Source organism: Amblyomma maculatum, chromosome 5, assembly GCF_055883805.1.
Source record: "Amblyomma maculatum isolate TAMU_Amacu chromosome 5, ASM5588380v1, whole genome shotgun sequence".
NCBI classification, from domain to species: domain Eukaryota; kingdom Metazoa; phylum Arthropoda; class Arachnida; order Ixodida; family Ixodidae; genus Amblyomma; species Amblyomma maculatum.
The window spans coordinates 137,395,621-137,416,016 of record NC_139348.1 but is presented as its reverse complement, the minus strand read 5'-3'; the positions used below and the strand labels follow the sequence as shown (position 1 = coordinate 137,416,016).

The 20,396-nt window shown below is 44.9% G+C and overlaps 1 protein-coding gene across 1 annotated transcript; it reads left to right on the top strand.

Annotated features, from left to right (window-relative positions):
- The first annotated feature begins 2,475 nt into the window (after nt 1-2,475).
- LOC146189698 (uncharacterized) lies at nt 2,476-18,882 on the top strand. Its single transcript, XM_084604470.1, has 4 exons — nt 2,476-2,654; nt 3,853-4,122; nt 6,489-6,590; nt 11,121-18,882. Exons 1-4 carry the CDS (start codon nt 2,591-2,593, stop codon nt 11,243-11,245), a joined length of 561 nt encoding a protein of 186 aa, XP_084460596.1. The 5' UTR covers nt 2,476-2,590; the 3' UTR covers nt 11,246-18,882.
- Nucleotides 18,883-20,396: the final 1,514 nt, after the last annotated feature.

Below are 20,396 nucleotides of genomic sequence, written 5' to 3'. Positions count from 1 at the left end.
GGGACGATGCTTCTTGTATCCGGGGGGGCAATGACACGCTGCATTCTTTATCTTCCCTCTGTGCTGATCGCGAGCGTGTGCTTCCTCGAGGCGAAGAAACCGACGTTCGTCTCCTCGAGGCGAAGAAAACTGAAGTTCTTCTGTCGAAGCGGGCCTGCTAGTTTTCTGCCGCACTGTGACTTCTGTTACTCCTGTGTCCCGCGGTGACTTCTGATCAGAGACTTCACACCGTGACAATATCACGTGATGTAGCGATGGTGGCGCCGCCGCCGCGTCGCGCGCGACGGCGCGAACCGAAGCGTGGAGGCCTCCGCCGGGCGACGTCCGACGGCGCGATATGAGGCCCCATCTGCAGCCGGTGTGACGTCATCACGTGACGTCACATCATGTGATCTCACTTCAAGGTCAATGGTGGCCACTGCCGGGAGGCGACCGACGGCGCGATATGAGGCCCCATCTGCAGCCGGTGTGACGTCATCACGTGACGTCATGTCACGTGACCCCACTTCAGGGTCAATGGTGGCCACCGCCGGGCGTCGCGCGAAGGCCCGAAACCTACGTTAATATGCTTCGCATAAAAAAACTGATTGATTTATAGGAAGGGAAAGGCGCGGTAACTGTCTCACTTGTTTTCTGTGGACACCTCAACCGCTCCGTAAGGGAAGGAGGGAAGGTGGGAGTAAAAGTGGAAAGAGAGAGGGAGGAGCCGTAGTGGAGGGCTACGGAGTAATTTCGACCACTTGGGGATCTTTAACGTGCGCTGACATCGCACAGCACACGGACGCCTCTTCGTTTCGCCTCCATCGAAACACAGCCGCCGAGGTCGGGTTCGAACCCGGGTACTCCGGCACAGTAGTCGGTCGTCTTACCACTGCATCACCCCGGCGGGGCCCACGTAAAGAAAGGGAGGAAGGTTAAAGAGTAAGGTTAAAGGTAAGGAAAGGGAGGACGTTAACACAAACCAAACTAACCAAACCAACCTATTTTCCGGTGAGCGGGGTCCCCGGTGTAGGTGCAATTTTGAAGTATTCGGTAGGCTAAGTATGGAGCCTAGCCTTGCTTGACGTTCTGACAGGTTCCTCGCGAGTCGGTGATAATTATATTGGAATCAGTGTGAGTAGCTGCTAGCGCAATGGCGACCTCCTGCGCGCGAGTTATGTCGCGGGCTCGAAATGTAAGCCCGTTAACAGTTTTGGACTGGTGGATCCCAGCGGCCGTGTACCATCCTCCATGGTGGAGGCCGGAGGCGTCCACGTAATAAATGCCGGGTTTCGAACCATAATGGCGGCCCAGGACTTCCGCCCGCGCCAGGCTCCGGCCATTGCGGTCTTCACGTGTCATGTTTTTAGGAAGAGGGCGTACGTGGAAAGCGCATCTCAACTCGAAATGGAGACGTACACGCTCTTCCATAAAGGTGGTATGTTGGATGTGTAGCCGAGCAAGGAGGCGGCGACCCGACAGTGTCTTAGAAAGACGTGTGTATTGGTTGTTTAAGTGAGCCTCTCGGATCTCTCAGAACTTATTCACCATGTCCGCAGGCCCAGTAGATGCTGGTTGGAGGTGTTCACGGGGAGATCGAGGGCTCTCTTAAAAATTTTGCGCAGTATGGAGGTAAGGAGTCGAATACAGGATTCGACTGGTCACGAATGCATGCGCCAGCCGCAAGGCTTCTTTGCACCGTAGCACCGCACTTTTGTTAGAAACGCGGCGGACCATGCGGCCCACTTGGTACCCCACCTTACGGAGTTTCGCCAAGGTAGTGTCCGACCAGCTATGTTGATGAGTGAAGAGCCCCAGTACCCGGACTTCTGTGCGTTCAGGAATTGGCCCTGTCTCAAAACAGAGCTCAATTTTGGCCGTACACTTGGTGAGGGGCGTATGTGTACAAATTCAAATTTTTGAGGGGAGCAAGGCCGCAGCGGCGAGCATAATGGTCCACTATGGTTGCCGCTTGCTGCAGGTTGGCCTCAATATCTCCAAGGAAACCTTGCGTGGCCCACAGGGTGATGCCATCGGCCTACAGCGCATGCTGCACACCAGCGACAGGCAGGTGATCCGACTGGCCGAAGACACCGTCGAAGCTCAACGATAATGGCCGTTGTATAGGCGGGAGGTGCTCCGTCCCCTGTATCCGTCGGGCATTAAAGTTTTCCCGTCCGTCCATCCTCTTCCCCATCAACTCTGCACAGTCCGACGCATGTTCTAGTAACGGTGCACTGACACGAAAAAAAAAAAAAAAAAAAAAAAACGCATCAACAACAGTTAACCGCCATGGTAGCCGCAACATGTTTTTTAACACTTCAACAGCACTACGTTAACAGACTACGCCTGGCGACGAGAATTAACTTTCTTGTTTAAAACCTAACTTAGAAAATTGATTCCGGCGTACTTTAGTTGGCTATTTCTTTGCATATTTCGCGCTTTTCGGCTTTGCGCCATCTGCCGACGTCTGGTAGAGGCAGAGAGACGCGCCGGAAGCATCCGGAAGCGCGCTCTCCCCCGAGAGTCGAGACCGGCCGTTTTCTGGTGAACCACTGAACTGGCTGCGTCAACTTCACGCAGTGTGCTGTAATACTGGGCTCGATTACTGATGACAGGCTCTTTCAAGGACATGACCGACGAAAACAGCGAAAGTGTGGAAGAGCGGAACACTGGTTAGTCTTTTTAGAGCCGTCTTGTCGCGACATCGGTGAGCCAGCAACAATCGTCCAAGCAGTCAACGTGCACGCCGACCTAAGCTGAGCACGCTGTAGCAGCGCAAATAAGGAAAAGCTTCTGGGAGGCTCGGGCTAGTCTCATCTGCCCCTTTTCTGTCGCTGTGCTTTAATTACGTTGTAAAAACCAGTATGAATTGCAACGCTGGTCTGTGGCAGTTGTCTTTGAAAATTAAGCATTCAGCGCGTCTTGGTCTCCGTTGTGCTGCGTCAGCCTTTGCTATCCATGCATTGTTCATGATATGATTGATATCGTGTCGAGGTTGAAGAGGGCGCGATATTTTGATATTGCAACCGTTTCGTCTAAGAGATGTATATTTACTGCTTGCCAGTTGCCCTACCTGGCTTCAGTCACTGCCTGTCTCTCTGCTTTTTGTTATTATTGGTTATATTTCTGCGCGTAGGTTTGACAGAAAACAATCGTGCGCCCATCTCAGCACTGTAGACGCAAAACTTTGCAGCCTTGTCGTTTTTGTAATCGCTCGGTGGATTGCATTGATGTATCTGGCTAAAAAATGGTGGTGCCCAACTAGTTCTTCTTGTCCTTTCTTGAAAATATCGATTTGCATGGAATTTTCCTAACGTGGTAAATGAGGGCTCGCTTTAAGGCACAATAAGCTTCACAGTCTATGCTTGGGGCTGTTTTCAGCTGTATCCAATAGCACTGAGTTGATGTGTTTCATAGTGGCATAAGTGCTGTTTGTTACGCACGCAAAACGCTTAAAAAGCTAACTCTTTTCGTGTGTAACTGTGGTTCTCACTATCGCTGCTAGGTAGTGCACCATTGGCGATGTTCACTTTTCCAGGTTCCGGGGGTGAAACTTTTTCTGGATCTTTAACGTCGGCGCACGTTTAAGATCCCCAGGTGGTCTAAATTACCCCATAGCCCTCAACTATGGCTCCTCTTCCTCCCTTTCCACTTTTACTCTCACCTTCCTCCCTTCCCTTATGGAGCGGTTCAGGTGCCCACAGAGCAAGTGTGACAGATACTGCTCCTGTCCTTTCCTGTAAACAAATTATTATTCTCAGGTTTCTGGGATGGAAATTTTTGTGCACTTTTGTTGTATAGAGCAAACAAAGGCAGTCTGTGCTGAAAGGTTTGCTAACTAAACTGTTTCATCTTGAATTTATTTTTCAGAGAAGCGTGTGACGATAAAGGCACCAGACGACCATCCTCTGGGTATTAGCACATGCGTGCAAGTCCAGTGCACGACCGCAGGCAATGAGTGGAGTTCGAAAGATGGACTTGTGACTGCGTGTGCAAAGCCAGCTGCTGAAAGTGATGCTGTTGATGCTGATGCCGTCAAAGCTGATGCTGCTGAAGCCAATGACATTGAAATTCAGAACGGTGAAGTTGACTACAGGGCCGGGGATGACGTGAAAGATGAGCCAATTGACTATGAAGAAGGTGCCGTTGCTAATTGCAGGAGTGGTCAAACAACTGGAGCAGCTTGTGGAAGCTCTCTATGTTTACACTGCATATTGGTTGCGATTCAACATTTTCGTCTTCAGACATGTCACAATGCCTAAATGTGCTTCAGTCTGCATTACAACTTTCTCGCAAGATTAACTGTTTCTTGTTGCTTGTGTGTCTTGGAGGCGTGCTTATCTGGGCCACTTCAGGCACCTTACTTTTGAAGTGGAAGAGTGTGTGCATGATGTTTCCCCCAACCGAAAACGTTCAACCTGATCATAGTTTCTCTAAAAACTGTCTAGGGGGAAATGAGTTGCTGAGCTCAGAGGACATACACCCTCCTCAAGGGTGCTGGAGAGTGGAAACTTGGTACTTGAACCTGCTATGGCAATTGCACAAGGAAATCAATTACTAGCTGTCGCAGCTACATTTTGATAAAGTAGCATTGAAAAGTGTGTGATTGGCGACGTCTGTGGGCTCTAAAGAACCCTAGGTAGTTCAAATTGATCTGTACCTTTTTGGGATGGTACACCCCTCCTGACATATCAATATCTTGGTATATTTGGCTTAGCTAGTAATCGACCGTTACATACAGATTTAGTTGTAAGATTAACACATTTCTCAAAGCAAACATCTTGAACATTTTTTGCTAATTTTCATCTACGGGTATTAGCACACATAATTGCAATAAACTCATTAATAATAAGTCAAATACACTACTGTGGAGTTGTTAATTTGACCTGCCAATTCGTTCGACCTGGCGCCTTGGGTCCATCAAAATCAAAGGTACTAAAATGGCACCCATTAACTCATGCTCTGCATAATACAGTCAAAATTATTGTTTCTTTTTACCTCCACATAATCCTTAGTCAGGTGCGTTTCATTTAAATTGTTCTATCCGCACAAAGCATCCCAGAGCAGCTAGTTTCCAAACCATCACTTCGCAGCATTTGCGCAGATGAAGCACACTGGTATGAATGTTGGCATTGCCCTCCTAAGTGATGTTTGTAAATTGGTCATGGAAAGCAGGAGTGCACTAAAGCTCATGAGGATCCGTCCACAAATTAAAAATTTTTATGCTGCATACGCCTTTAGTTGAAAGAAAACTAAGTTTTCTGAGTGCTTCTTACTACTTGCCGGTGTTTGCATGTGCAGAATAATGCTAACAGGCATGTTGTTTAGGATTGTGTAGTTTTAGTTAATATTTTTCCCCCTTAGTGTCATAGCTAGACAGTGTCATTAGGGTCATTTTGATTGACTGTCTGCTACATTTGTTGGAATGGAGGTTCTTGAACTGATGTCTGTTTGAAGTGTCTGATTTTTTTAATGTATTGGGTGACAGCATTGTAATGGTAGAGCATTTGTGAAATGCCACAATGAACAGTGCAATAAGTCTGTGTAGGGGGGGGGGGGGAGTTTTCATAAGGATCTTTAAACGTAGAGCAGAGGTTCTTAAAGTGGCGTTCACAAATTTTTTGGTCTTGTGCAGTGGTTTTTGTTTGCTCAAACCGTTCAATCCATCCATAATGCCTATTTCTTTTACTCTTCTAATTTAAGGACTGACCATAATGTCTTATGCTTTTATCAGTGTGTTTCACAGTACAGGCAGTTGATGTTAATTGTATTTTGACTTTTTTAGGGCCGACCTGCATCTTTGTGTTTCCTTTTGCTTGCTTATTAGGCAGTAGAGTGTGGAAGCGTAGACAGGCGAGGTTCCTCGCAACATTTTAAAAGCTGTTTTGGCACCCTTAAGCTAGAAGCATTGATGTGCCCCAGTCTAGAGGCATTAAGTCTATTGCTTAATATCCGATGTAGTATGTTGTGGGGCACCATGTATGAGTGAGCTGCTCACATTTGAATTGAAGGTAACGCAACACTTATTGCAATAAACCAGTCATAATTAAGGTTTAGGATGTCTGTAAGCTTCCAGTACTTAGCGCCTAAGTCTGTTTAATCTATTTAGCCTCAAAGAATGCCTGCAGCTTTCAAAAAGCGCCGAGGAACACCTATGTGTCCTGCCTTTTGTTCCTTTCTACCTGGTATGCATAGAAAAACGACATGTAGATGCATACCCTTTCACAAGAACTGAAAAATTCAGTTGTAAGGAATAGCTATATAGTGAAACGAATTGTTCAGGACATTTGCATTATTAGTTCTAAAAGAGGAAGGATAAAGGTCGGGGCATTTATTAAATGCTCAAACCCGCCCCTTCCTTTCTCCTCTTCCCAGAAAAAAACATTCCGAGGAGTCCAAGCGTATTTGGAACCATCACAAGTTCTTGCATGAGATGGCATACTTAGCCACCTTTCCTTGCTACCTCTCAAACTCTTATTTTTGCTTCTTTTCTTTTTTTGCCCCAGGTTGGGAAGACGAAATTGAAGCAGCCTACTCTGGGGGCATAACAATAGACACCAAAGATGATGATGTTGAACCTGAAAACTGGGAGCCTGAAATCGGGCCACGTAAGTGGTATTTGTATTTAAAGGGTATTTTTATAACCCGAGTCAGTGCTTAAAATGACTGCAGATGGGTGAAACCAGTCGCATATCGTTTCCCGTTGTGTGGCATAACTTGCAGTAAGCCTGGCATTTTGCCTAATCAGTTAGCTAAAATCAGTTATGTAAATTTGCCTAGAGTACACATTGCTTAATATCGAGAGGCTCAGGAACATCCAATTCAGTTTTTTTTTGTGTGTGTTTTTTTTTTGTAGGGACGTAACTTCTGCATGATCCTTTTATCTGTAGTTCAAAAGAGGGGCGCAATTTATAAAAAAGACCACCTAACTGTACTTTTTTACCCTATGCTTTTATAGCGCTGTCAATCTGGAAGCACATTGGCATTTGTGGCAAGCCTTAGTTCAAGTTGCTTGAAACAGCCTGTACATAGTGCACACAACTTAGAATAATACATTATCAATCTGGAAGCACATTGGCATTTGTGGCAAGCCCTTAGCTCAAATTGCTTGAAACAGCCTGTACATAGTGCACACAACTTAGAATAATACATTATAGCTTAGTGCACTTGTAACAGCCACAGTTGAAATGAACGCTCACTTATTGCAAACAAAGGCGTAATTGCGGTGAAAATATGGTATTACAACTTTGGCACTGTGTCTCGGGTAAAATGAATGGTGCCACTGCACCACTTTGTTATAATGAACGAAGAAGCTCTGTAAACTTGTCCCTGAAATTGAAAACTGCATTTTCTGCCAGAGTGGGGATCCAGAATTATCTTCCAGCTCTAGTGATCAAGCGTGAAGAAAAAAAAAAGAAATAATAATAAAGATGTGCATTATCTGCCAAGGAAGCAGTGGCTAAGATTAGCTTTGATATGTGCATGTGGACTCTAGGAGGAGAATGCTAGGTATAGCCTTGTCCACTTCTAGCTGTAACATGGTCACTGCTTTCAGAGCATCGTTGCGTCCAACCCGGCCACACAATAAAGCCAAGTAGCAGGCCATGTGAAGCACCACGTCCGGGTCCTTCTGTGCTTGCATCACTTTACATCGATATGTTGGACACAATGTTGATTTGAAATCAGTGACCGTGTTATAGTTAGAACTGTACGACAATGTACATCAAGTGCGGTGTTGCCTTCCCTGTTCTGACGTGTGTACATACTGGGAAAGGAGGGTGCGTGCGTTAGGAACCAGATACAAGATACTGTTCCCAGTGAAAATTCCAGGGGTGCACTTTGGCCTTGTTGCATGTGGAATTATGTTGCTGCATGTTCATTTCTTTATGACTGCCGTTTCTAACATGTTTTGCACCTCGTGTGCTGCTCCCTAGCCACACGAGACTGTTGTGCTGTTTTGTGTCAATTTCGCTAGGTGGCGCCACACATCTGTGTAGAGTAACTCTCGCTGATTTGTCTTTCATTTGTTTTGAATTTTGCGTGTGCAAATTTTGAAACGCATCCGTTGGTCTTCAAAATCTATACTCAGGAGCAGCTTCTCGAAATTTTTGGTCATTTTAATCTTTTTTTCTTTCTTGCTTACTGCCGCTGTTGTCGGTTCCCTCAACGCCCTCCAGCATCCTTATGCTAAAGAAGGAGAATTACGAAATCGTTCTTACGAGCCCAGCGTAGAGATACTCAAGGGACCCAAAAAATATCTCTTGTAACCCAGGTCTCTTGTAACCAAACATTCTTACCAACTCATATTTGCTGCAGTTCAGATTCCCTTATCTAAATTCTGTTTTATATCAGTGTCCTTTTTTGTTGCAATATGTCAGGAATCAAGAAGGAGTGCTTCCTCTTTACTGGGAAGTCAATATGTCCCCGTTGTTTCAGCCACTGTCATCACGTTCCTGTGTTCAGTCCCCGGCATATCCATGGCCGAGAACCACCGGTCTAGACTATAGAACGAGCAGTGTAGTGAGCGCAAGATAGGCAACGGAAATAGCGTTACGAGAAGCTTGTATACTGTTTACAAAGTACACCCTGATCCTACCCGGTCAGGTGGCAGTTGCGTCGTCTACAATGGGATCTCTGCTTGCCTTGTTGCTGCCGTATACAGACAGTGCACACGCTGCAGGCTGTCTGCATTGTACTGGTGACTAGAGGGCAGTGCACACCAATTAATGACGACCTAAATCAGATGCTAGCTGATGGTTTTGGAGTAAAGTACTAGGTCCTACTTAGATCTAAGTGGCTCCAGTTCCAGGTAAATGTTGCGTAACAATTCTTGTAGCTGTGGCGAGGTGTACCTTGATTGTGAGGCCAGTGTACTGCTTTGTGAGTCGCAAAGGTGACTTACACAGAGGGGAGTTGGTGTAGAGGGAGGGACGATTACTAAAGAGCCCACCTTAGAAAACATATGGCGTAGAAGTTCTTGCTGGCAAACTGCATAACTGGTTTCGCACCCCAGTTATGTAACCCTCCTCACAGTCTGAGCCTGTGAGGTATTTGAATAAATACATAAATAAAAAAAAAATTTGGGAATAGATAGAGGAACGTAAGTAGTTCCATGCGGCTGGGGTATCTTTTGTCTTAGGATGCAAATAGGCTGCCAGCTGCAAATCCTGAGGTGTACAGTTCTGACACTTTATGTATTTATTTAAAGAAAAATGAATGTTTATCAGCGAGCCAGGAGATTTACCTAAATGCGTATGGGTATGAAAAAATAGGGCACAAGTAATTTGTATACTGAAACCATTTTTCAAAGGCACCATTGAGTGAAAAAGCTGTCATTTGCTCGTGTACCACACGGATTCTGTCTGCTGTATGCTAAAGTGGTAACCGCATGAGGCGACAATGCTTGGCAATGCGTCGCGTGCCGCCACCGCCTGTCGTTGCCGCTGATGTACAGCGCGCAAAGTGACTGGACTTGGCGACAGAGCGGCGCGTTTTCAGCGTTGCTTTGCTACCGCTGCCTCATTGTTCGGTCGAGGGGAGTTCAGTTACGGTAGTATTCCGTTTCTTTCACTAAACAGCATGATGTACGGTAAAACACTGATGAAAATTCTTATAATGCGTCGTGTTTTTGAGGGACACGGCGCAGTGGTGCACTACTGTACAGCAGACATATTGCAAGAAGTGATTTTTTCCTGGCTTTCGAAAATCAACAATGTCTTGATGCACAGCCTTTTTTTTTTTTATTACCCTACCAAGATTTTACTGAACTGTCTCGATGCATTCATATATTATGTGTGTGTGTGTGTGTGTGTGTATATATATATATATATATAAGGGTGTCCAAGCTAACTTTAGCCAAGGGTTTAAAAATGAAACATTTTAGATAGGCCAGAGAAACCATCTACAGCTGCCAGCCATCTGGTGCACCATAGGCAGTTTTTTGTTTTGTAAATAACTAATTAGTAATTAAGATAATTTTTCTAATTTACTAACTATTGCCTTTTGACAACAGATGTGATTTGCAGAGTTGGCGAGCATCTTCTAAAACCCCCATTCCATCTATTTTCGATAAAAAAAGCCTCATGTGTATTTTTTTTCCAAGCCTTAAAGAAAGCCCGCGGAATGCAAAAAATATCGGGTGACCGGTGCATTCTTGCGCCACGATTGCGGTGCTCTCAATCATGGCCCGAGTGAACGAAATCAGCTGCGGCCGTGACTCGACAGCCCAGTCCCGACGGCAGGCTGATATGTTGGCGTTGGTTGCAGCCGGCGCGGTGAGCTTGTTGCGACTTGCATCGTCATGCGCGCCGACGCTTGAAGCAGACGAACAACCGCCGCAGTCTTATTGGTCTGCCGCTTAGCGGGGTCATGGATCTAATGCCGCAGCCGATTTCATTCACTGAAAGCCAGGTTGAGAGCAGCAGAATCGTGGCGCACGAATGCGCCAGACACCTGATATTTTTTGTATTTCACGGCTTTCTTTAAGGCTTGGAAAAACGATACACGTGAAGCTTTCTTTATCGAAAATAGATGGAATGGCGGTTTTAGAAGATGCTCTCCAACTCGGTAAATTACATTTGTTGCCTAAATGCAATAGTTAGGTGTATGCAGGTGGTTTCTCTCGTCTACCTCAAACGTTCCATTTTTTAACCCTTTGCTAAAGTTAGCTTGGACACCCTGTCTGTGTGTGTATATATATATATATTATAACACACGCACGCGCTCGCGTGGCCAGATGATGGGAGCGTCTGCAGGTTCTTGCGTTCTTCACTCGCAGAAAAGCCAGAACTGAAGTTGTGTACTCTAAAGTCTTCTGCGATTGGCTTCCTCAGCTGCTTCCGGGCGACACGCAAAATTTTCTAAACCCGGAACTTGAGTGACACGACGAGCAGCAGTGCTTTGGCGGTCCTTAGTCCGTCGTGCGTTGTATCGCCTCATGTGGTTAGCGCTTAATTTCTCTGTATAAACCTTTCACAAAAAAGTGCGTGCACTTTTGCATTAAATTGCAGTGTTGTGCTATCAGCAGTTACACAATTTATGCAGCAAATTTTTTCTGCTTTATAGAATATAGAAGGGCATTCTTCATGCTTCTGTAAGGTTCTGTCATTGACCTTGACATTCGCTTGTTGTTTCCACAGCACCGATGGATCCGTACTTGTCTGGACCGCACTACTTCCTTCCCGCAGACATCCATGCCACGTCAGCACGGCAGAAGCCTCCTACGTTTCACGTCGTAGAAGGCCAGTTCGACGACGTCGACTAGATTGACATGTGATATGCTTAGACCGGACGCAGTAGGCCTTCCTCTTCTGTGATTGAGCTTCAGTTGTGAAAGGAGGTGTGAAGCTACCTTTGGAAGTTGAAGTCAACAAAAGTTTGTGTTCATTTGAGGACTGGAACTTCTTCAATGCTAATTCTTTGGTCTGCTGGTGAATACAGAGGGTTGTACAGTTGTATCTTGCACTAGCAACATGTGACTTCTTTTACATTGTATGGATTTTACTTTAAAGTTGTCAGGGACGTGCTCCCTGTTGTACGTTTTCTGATTATAATTTATGACGAGTGATGCATTACTGTTGTGAGTGGGAGTGTTAAAAGTACGGCGTAAAATAAACATTGAGAAGAGTCTTATTCTAGTGTGGTGCTTGCCTCGAATAAAGGCAAGCTAGCATTCAAGGGAATGCATAGAACTCTCTATTTTTCTTTTTCTTAGCAAAAATTTGTTGTTTGGCTTATTTTCCCTTTGTTGATTATTGATGTTTTGTTTGGCAGTCAAATGCATTTACCGTATTTACTCGAACGTAACGCGAGGGGCGACTTTGCATATTGACCACTGGGAAAAAATAAAACCACAAAAGTAACGCGAGATAAGCGCTTGAAAAAGTGCCTTTAAATAGTCATTATGGTCATTGCAGTCTAATCAAAAACGCTCATTCGTCATCGGAGGAGGAGGCAGAGCTCTCGGAAACCGGGTCGTCCTTTTCACTCCTCATCCTCCCAGACAATTCGGAAGCCTTTGTGGCCAAGCTTTCAATTAAAAATCACCTCTCACTGCATCTGCCACTCACATAAGGTAGAATAATAACGTCGAGCTGTCGAGCTGCTGCAGAATTTCATTTCTTCTGCTATCAGAATAGCTTTTCTGAGGCGAGCATCGTACCGTGCACGACACGTTGCCATCGTGCGAAATTCGATACCAACAGAAGTAACCGCGCTAATCAACTGTGAAAAATGTGACAAGCGCGTGATGAAGGGGACAACGCGATTCTGAGCTCACGAGCAAAAAGCGCAACGTTTCGACTTTGGATGGATTGGAATTTGGCTGATTTGGCTTCCCTAATACCCACGTTGCGAACATAACATCATAAAACTACAGAATCCGAAATTGAGCAGTGGCAGGTTCAATATGTCTGTGCCCGTGCTGCTTTAGTCGAACCGAATCGCAGTATTTGCCGGTAATGCGAGGGTGGACTTTCGGAGCCAAAAATCATGAAAAAAACTCGTTAAATTCAGATATATACGGTATTGCTGATAAAATCAGATTTGAAAAATTGAACACTTCTAAAGCAAAGGCCTCACTAGCCCCATTATGCGGAAATCTGTACGACTCTGTTTTTGTCAACGCTTGATGGTACCCATGTATGGTGGCTGACATGAGCAAATTTAACATGGGGAAAATGGAGCATGCTCTAAAAAACGAGGGCAGCCTTAAAGGGGTGAAAAGGAAATTGGGCATTGGCAAAAATCGGATGTTTGTGCTAAGGGACAAGGCGGGCAATGTTATCATGAATATGGACACGATAGTCAAAGTAACCCAGGAGTTCTATACTGATCTCTACAGTAGCCCAAGTAGTCAGGACAACAATGAGATTGGCAGTATTGGAAAGCAGTCAGACGGTCCTTCAGTGATAAAGAACAAGGAAAGAAACCGGTATGAACTATGAAAGCCGGGAAAACGAACTATGAAAGCCGGGAAACCAGCTGGGGAGGATCAGGTAACTACAGATTTGTTGAAGGACTGAAGGGATATTTTGTTAAGAAAACTGGCCACGCTATATAAGCAATGCCTGGTGTCATCAACGGCACAGGAACCATGAAAGGACGTGAACATTACCTTAATTCTTAAGAAAGGGGATGCTAAAGACTTCAAAAATTAGACCAATCACCTTACTATCTGAAGGTATCTACTAAGGTAATCGCTAGCAGAGTCTGGACAACCTTAGGCTTCAATCAAGCAAAAGGTCAAGCAGGTTTTCGGAAGGGGTACTCTACTATCGATCATATCCATACCATCAACCAGGTGACGAATCCTTGGAATATAACCAGCCTTGATACATAGCATTCATTGATTACGAAAAAGCATTTGGCTCAGTCGAGACCTCGGCAGTCATGTGGTCATTGTGAAGTCAGGGTGTAGACAAGCCATATGTGAAAGTACTGGAAGATATCGGTACATAGTGGCTGTACAGTATCCATACTTTTGCATAAACAAAGTAACAAAATTTCCATAAAGAAAGGGGTTAGGCAAGGAGAGAAAATCTCCCCTGTACTATTCGCAGCTTGCTTAGAGGAAGTATTCGGAGACATAGAATGGGTGCAGTTAGGGGATAAGTGTTAACGGAAAATACCTCAGTAATCTGCGACTCGCTGATCACATTGCCTTGTTAAGTAACTCATGGGATGAGATGCAAAGAATGATTGATGACTTAGACAGGAATAGCCGGAAGGTAGGTTTGGAAATCAATGTGCAGAAACTAAGGTAATGTTCAACAGCCTCGGGAAGGAACAGCAGTTTACAATTGCGAGGCACTGGAAGTTAGGCGAATATGTCTACTTAGGACAGGTAGAAACCGCAGATCCAGGCCATGAAAGGGAAATAACTAGGAGAATAAGATTGGGATGTTGCTCGTATGGCAAGTACTCGCAGATTATGACTAGCAGCTTACGGGTATCACTCAAGAGGAATGTATACAGCAGTCATATCTTACCTGTACTCACCTATGGGGCTGAAACGAAGAGGCTAACGAATAGGGTTCTGCTTAAGTTGAGGACAATGCAGAGGACTATGGAACAAAAAATATTAGGGGTAACATTAAGAGATAGGAAATGTGCAGAGTGGGTCAGAGAAATAACTCTATTAATGAAATTCTAGTGGAAATCAAGAAGAAGAAATGGGCATGGGCAGGACATGTAGCGTGAAGAGAGAATAAACGATGTTCACTTAGGGTAACAAATTGGATTCCATGGGAAGGAGAGCATAGCAGGGGGCGGCAGAGGTATAGAAGTTCGCAGGGGTCAAGTGGATGGAGGTAGCACAGGACCAGGTTAATTAGAAAAATACGGGAGAGGCCTTCACCCTGCAGTGGGTCTAGTCTGGCTGCTGCTGATGAAGATGCAGGCAGTTTTAAGTGTGTGCTGAAGTTTTTTCTTCTCCGCTTGATTTTGGGTCATGCCTTTTTGAGGGGGACTCTGGAATCACTGTTGTGGATTGAACGATAGTGTAGCCTATCCTTGGAGGCCTGCATAACAAAATCAGATTTAATGTCACTTGTGACAATGGCTAGTGATAGCAATGCCTGCGTATTTCATTTACATAAATTCTCTACCGTATAATTTATCCTCAGTGTCTCATTACGGCATTAAGCACAGCAAAGAATTTGGGAGGTGGATTTAAGCTGTTTTTGAGGGTAATGGGTAATGTAGGTATATAGAGCGCAGTGTTAATGGCACCTGTCTGTTGCTCCCCTTGCGAATCCTTGTTCTTATGTGTGCACTTTGTTACTTATTAATCACTAACTAGTCTCTTAATTTGTGCCTTTACTATCTTAGACATACTCATTAGTGTGCGGTCATAAGCTACCACATTATATTTAATAGACCACCCAGAATAGGTATAGTGTCCCACTTGAACCAAGCTGTGCAAATATACCTGTGTGGCCTAGGAGCAGCATGTCTGACATGGGACCTAATAGTCGCGGGTATGATACCCATGTCACTCTTCCATCTCGAAGTAGCCACCTGGGTGGTAGGTGCCGTTACACAGTGGCTCAGTTAGTGATTAAGGCACTTGATTACTTAGCCGAGAAACACTGGCTCTTATCTCGTGTGTGACAGTCGCAACTTCGTGGAGGCGAAACACAAGGCACTCATGTACTGTGTGATGTTATTGCTCGTTAAAGAACGCAGGTAGTCAAAATTATGTAAGCCCTTCACAGTACGACATCCCACCTAGGCGTGGGTCACTTGAGATGTTAAACCTGCTGAACTGAACCAGCCAGCCGAGTTCCACCAACTCGGCCATGCCATGCGGTCTTGTGACATCGCACAACCAACCAACATTCAGTGCCTGTCCATGTCACCTGGCAACGACAGGCTGCTGGAAGCACGGTCGCAATTTTTTGCTCATTAGGCTGACAACGCCGAATATTTTGGAGTATAGGGAGTATGCGAGAGTTGGACTGTGAAAAAGGCTGACCGCTGAAGAATTGACGCGTTTGAATTGTGGTGCTGGCGAAGACTCTTGAGAGTTCCTTGGACAGCCAGAAGATCAAATCAGTCGATATTGTCGACCATAAACCCGGACTGCTCATTGGAGGGTCAAATTCTAAAGTTAAAGCTCAGCTACTTTGGTCATCTGATGAGAAGAGAGGAGTCGCTGGAGAAAGATTTGATGTTGGGAAAGGTTGAGGGTCGCCGGAGAAGGGGTAGGCAGCAAACGCGATGGTTAGATGGCATCCTCGAGGCACTGCAGATGAAGTTATGTGATGTTAGGAAGATAGAGACCGGAAAGCGTGGCGTGACATGGTCCATAGGGTCACGAAGAGTCGGACACGACTGAACGCCTGAACTGAACTGATAGGGCCCTAATGTAATGTTAAAATTTAGGATGCAGTCAGCTCTAACTGAGTCATTAGCTACGCTTGGTGACAGCTCATGATGGCGATGCAAGGAAGGGTGCAGGGGTGGATTGCCCACAGTCATGTCATTCTGCCACATAGTCCGGCTGGACTGGTTCGCTCAACTTCCTGCGATGTTATGCTCTCTGCAGTACGTCTGTACCATTGCTGGCGGAGACTTCTTCCAACTAAAATGACCTAGCAGATTTGTTTTATCCAATGAAATATATTTTTTTTTTTGCTTTGATATTGAGTGCTAAAAGTTGTCAGCAGTGTTACAAATAGGTCATAGACAATGGTTTACTAACAATACCTTGGTGGAAAAAACTGAAAGCTGTAAGTGGGGGCTATAGTTCACTGCGTTGGAGGAAAGAGCAGGTCTTCGATTCGCCTGCACCGATGAACTCATTCTTGTGGTGCTGCACTTTGCCATTTGTTTCAGCGATGTATCCTGGCGCCCTTTGCATGACGCCGTTCGTCCATATTAAAGAATGTGCAGATGTTGTGCAGGCCTAGCTAAGAAAAGCTGTGCTCTTTCTCAGTGGTGCGTTTGTGCAGTGTGAACAGTGCAGTGCAGGTGATCAACTGCACCACTTGGCGGAAAATAGGCTATTTCTAAAACTAGGTCAGAAAAATCGTTGCTTCTGTGGAACTGGCGGCTACTGCTTTGAAAAAGAACCTTTCAAATCGTCCTTTTTCTATTTGTACTGAACACCTTTTGTTTTATAAATATCTTCACCATGTCACTTAGGGTGTGTGGCCTTTTAGTTAGTATTTCGATGCTCTTTAAAAAAATTGCTCTTAATAATGTCAGAAAAAAGAAAAGACTATTTTTTTTTTTTCTTTTCAAGCAATTAATGCCAGGCAAATCATTTGGAGTTTTCATGGGGTCTGTCTTAATTGTTAGGGTTAATCGTTGGGATGCTTCAGGAAAACATTTCTTTAAAACATTTTTATACGCACTGGGGAAAATGGTGCACTGTACCGTCTACAGTTTGGAAACACGTTTCTCTGTGGACAGTGTCGACCGAAACAGTGCACCTTCTGTTGAAGCAGACGATGGTGTGCGTGACTGGCTTGTTTATTGATAAACGGCAAAGAGACTGAAGTTGTTCCATTCGTTGACAAGAATGGTGCCTGAACTCTCCTTGGAAACAGCTCCGCTTACTCGACACCAGCTCTTAGCAGCAAACAGTATTGTGCTATGTGATGCATGTTGACACTTCGGTTTGTTCAGTAAGAGAACACTTGCATTTTACGTCAACTGCCGCTTGATGCAAGTACAGTGAGGCCGGATGGTGGCAGCCTATCATTACAACGTGCAGTTTGAACAGTTTTCATGCAGTTTGGGATGTTGGCTGCAGTCTGTTCGTGCCGCCAAAGCTCTCAGACAGCCATACCTGAACTCGAATTGCTGGAACCGACACTGCATGCTCTATGCCCCGCTGCGGAATGTTTCTGAACTGGTGTAGCAGAATAAAGCAGATCCAGTGCGTTGCAGTTTCGTATCATACACTCCACTGCCAGAACATGTAGCAATGTATAGTGTAGTTAACTGCGGCCGGAGCTTGACTCCTACTTTCTCAGTTTGAAGCATGAAATGTATAGTGTGCCCACAATCATCACTGTTGGCCAGATTATGTCTGCTCCACAACAAAGGCTATAATATGGCCGACGACAATGTCCGTGCCTTCTTTGCGCTGCTGCCTGACAAGGTTTCAAATTTGATGTCCCTACAAAAGTTTCTGCCGCCCTCAGTTATGTCGCCTTTCATTTGGAATCTATGCAGTTATTCTCAGGCCATTGTTTAGTTAGTGGTTTGAAATGGTAGACCATTTGTTCCCCTAAGCACTTTGGACAAACATCCAGTTGTTGGTCCACTTAACTCTGTTATTTGTTAGCTGTCCTGGTCAGCTCAGTTGGTCGAGGGACTGCTGCGGACAGGTTTTGGTCTCGGGTTTGATCTGCAGACCAAGACAAATTTTTCTTCAACTGTGAAGTTTTGGTTGCAAGCTGTCCTTTGCAGCCGTGTAGTTACAATTCATTGGGTCCAATTTTTCTTCTAGCCATTGGCTATTTACCGTTCGCACTGCATGTGTATCGTGTGCCTTTTCTCCTATATCTGCCAGTGTGCCAACCACTAGAGATTGTCTAGTCCATAGTTCTTTGTCTCACGGTCACCCTCTCCCCCTCCTCTGCTGGTTTCCCTCCCTTTGCCTGCTGCACTGTTCTTTTACTTATTTCAGGCCATTTCATAACCCAATATGTTTTGGCACCACATATGAGTCGCTTTGGCAGCAGAATTCAACTGTCGTCGCATACTTTCTGAAATATGGATGAACTGGGCTCGTGTAGACGGCACTCACCTAGTCACTGTTGCCAAACATCTTGGGCAGACGTAAAACTTAATCCAGGACTCATACATAGATTGGAAAGGAGTAGAACACGATATTTGAGGTTTTATATGCGAGGATTTAGCACATGAACTATTTTCTACATTGTGGCTCGGGACCATCTGTGGGCACCTATTTGCCCAGCGCAGTGTTTGGGTGAATTTAGACACCATACGGTGGCTCTTTTTCTGAATGAAATTTTCGAAGTTGTTTCTTTTTGCATTTGCACCCAAAGATGCTTACCTGTGCTTGTTCATTCTATAGCAGAAACGGCCGAATATTATAATCCGGGAAAGTTTAACCTGCTAGCATGCAGCACCAAATTAGTCGGACCAACTGAATATAGCAAAAAGTGCCGTTTCTGATGCCTTCCTCGCAAAACTGCAAAAATCCAGAACCATCATGTGGTATTTCAGCAATGCGTCTAGAAGGCCATGTGAGGAATACATCTTGCAGTGCATACAATTTGTGCTTTTTTTCGCAGTGTAGTTTTTAATGTGAAATAATGGTTTATTCGAACTGGTTTGGTGATGTTAGTGTAACGTGCAGTAAAAGTGCTGTTGCAAATTTGGGCTCGGCATAACTTGGAATAAAATTTTGGCACCTTTTGAGTTGGACTTCATGAACATTGTTGAACTTACACAATGTGTATGGTTCTGAGAGCATGTCGAAAGCCCTGATACTGAGCGCAGTATCGGATGCTCATTAATTCGGACAGGCGATAGCGTCTAGGTACTACCGACGCAGCCTGTGATCAGTGAAATCGACCTTTCAGAACCTCAAACGCATGGAACATTCATCTCGTATGCAGACAACCATTACACAGGTGTACATCAGATTTGAACTTTTGGTTAATTCGAACCTTTTTCCTGGCCGCATAATGAGAATTTACTCTAAAGAAAAATTCATGAACGAAGTAGGTATGCGTTTTCTTTTTTAAACTTTTAACACTGCTAAGGTTATTACGATTAACCAGGTCTCACAACGCATGTTCAAGCGTTTTGTTTTTTAACCTGTATAATTCAGTGGTATTTTGCAAGGTCGCGAGATAGAATCCTTGCTGCAGCAGCCACGTTTTGGTGGGGTTGAAATACAAAAATCTATATCTGCTGTACAGCGTCTGCATACCATCGGTGTATGTGTGAAATGCAAATGATAACTGAAACTTGAACTACCCCGCTGCAGTGTTGAAGCAATTAGGGCGCTCAACCTCTGTGGCCAAGGACGCAAGATTTGAATCCCGGCTGTGGTGGCCAATTTTTGACGGAGGCGAAAAGCAAGGCATCCGTGTGCTGTGGTGTCGGTGCACGTTAAAGAAGCTCAGGTGATAGAAATTTACGGATCCCTCAACTAAAGCAGCTCTCATGTACGAGTCACTTGGGGAGGTTAAACCCCATGAACCACACCAAACCAAACTTGCACATGAAAATACTAGCTGCTGGAGAAGTAATACAGCCAAGGTACACCAGCACTTTCACACGCCGGCATTCAATCTGTAGAAGCGCGAATTAAATGATTATCAGCCTCTCTCAACTCAAATATTGCTGTTCCAGTTCCAACTGGCATGTTAAAATTTGATTTGATGCTGACGTCGCATTGAAGACACCCCAAGTGGACCACAATGGTCAGACATAGAGGCCACATGCAGCCTTGCGATGTTGAGTCCCATATTTGGTGCCAGTTTCTCTTGGTCTTCAGCGCTGGCCAATGAGCAGCTGTTACAAAAACTTGTGCATTGTGTAAAAACCGAGTTCAATTCAATGTGAGAAGCTTGCAGAACACTTAAGATGTCATGTCTAGTGTTACTGCTTGTGTGGCTATAGCAGTAGTGTACCGAGAAGCAATGTTTTTACTCTTCAAAATTCCAATGATTTGTAACATGATGTTGCTTACTGCAGAACTGTTGGTCAACTAGAAAGATTGGAACATGCAAAGAAAAAGGAAACTAAGCTTTGCAACAGGAAAGAGTGAATGTTGAAGTGGTTGAAGACTATTGGTTCCAGCATGTTTCAATCCGGCTCTAAAGGCATTTCCATCTAGTACTGCCTTTGTCTCAATATCTTGTTGCACATAATGGATAGGTCAAGTATGCTCTTCTTGTTGTTAATGTGGATAGCAACGATGT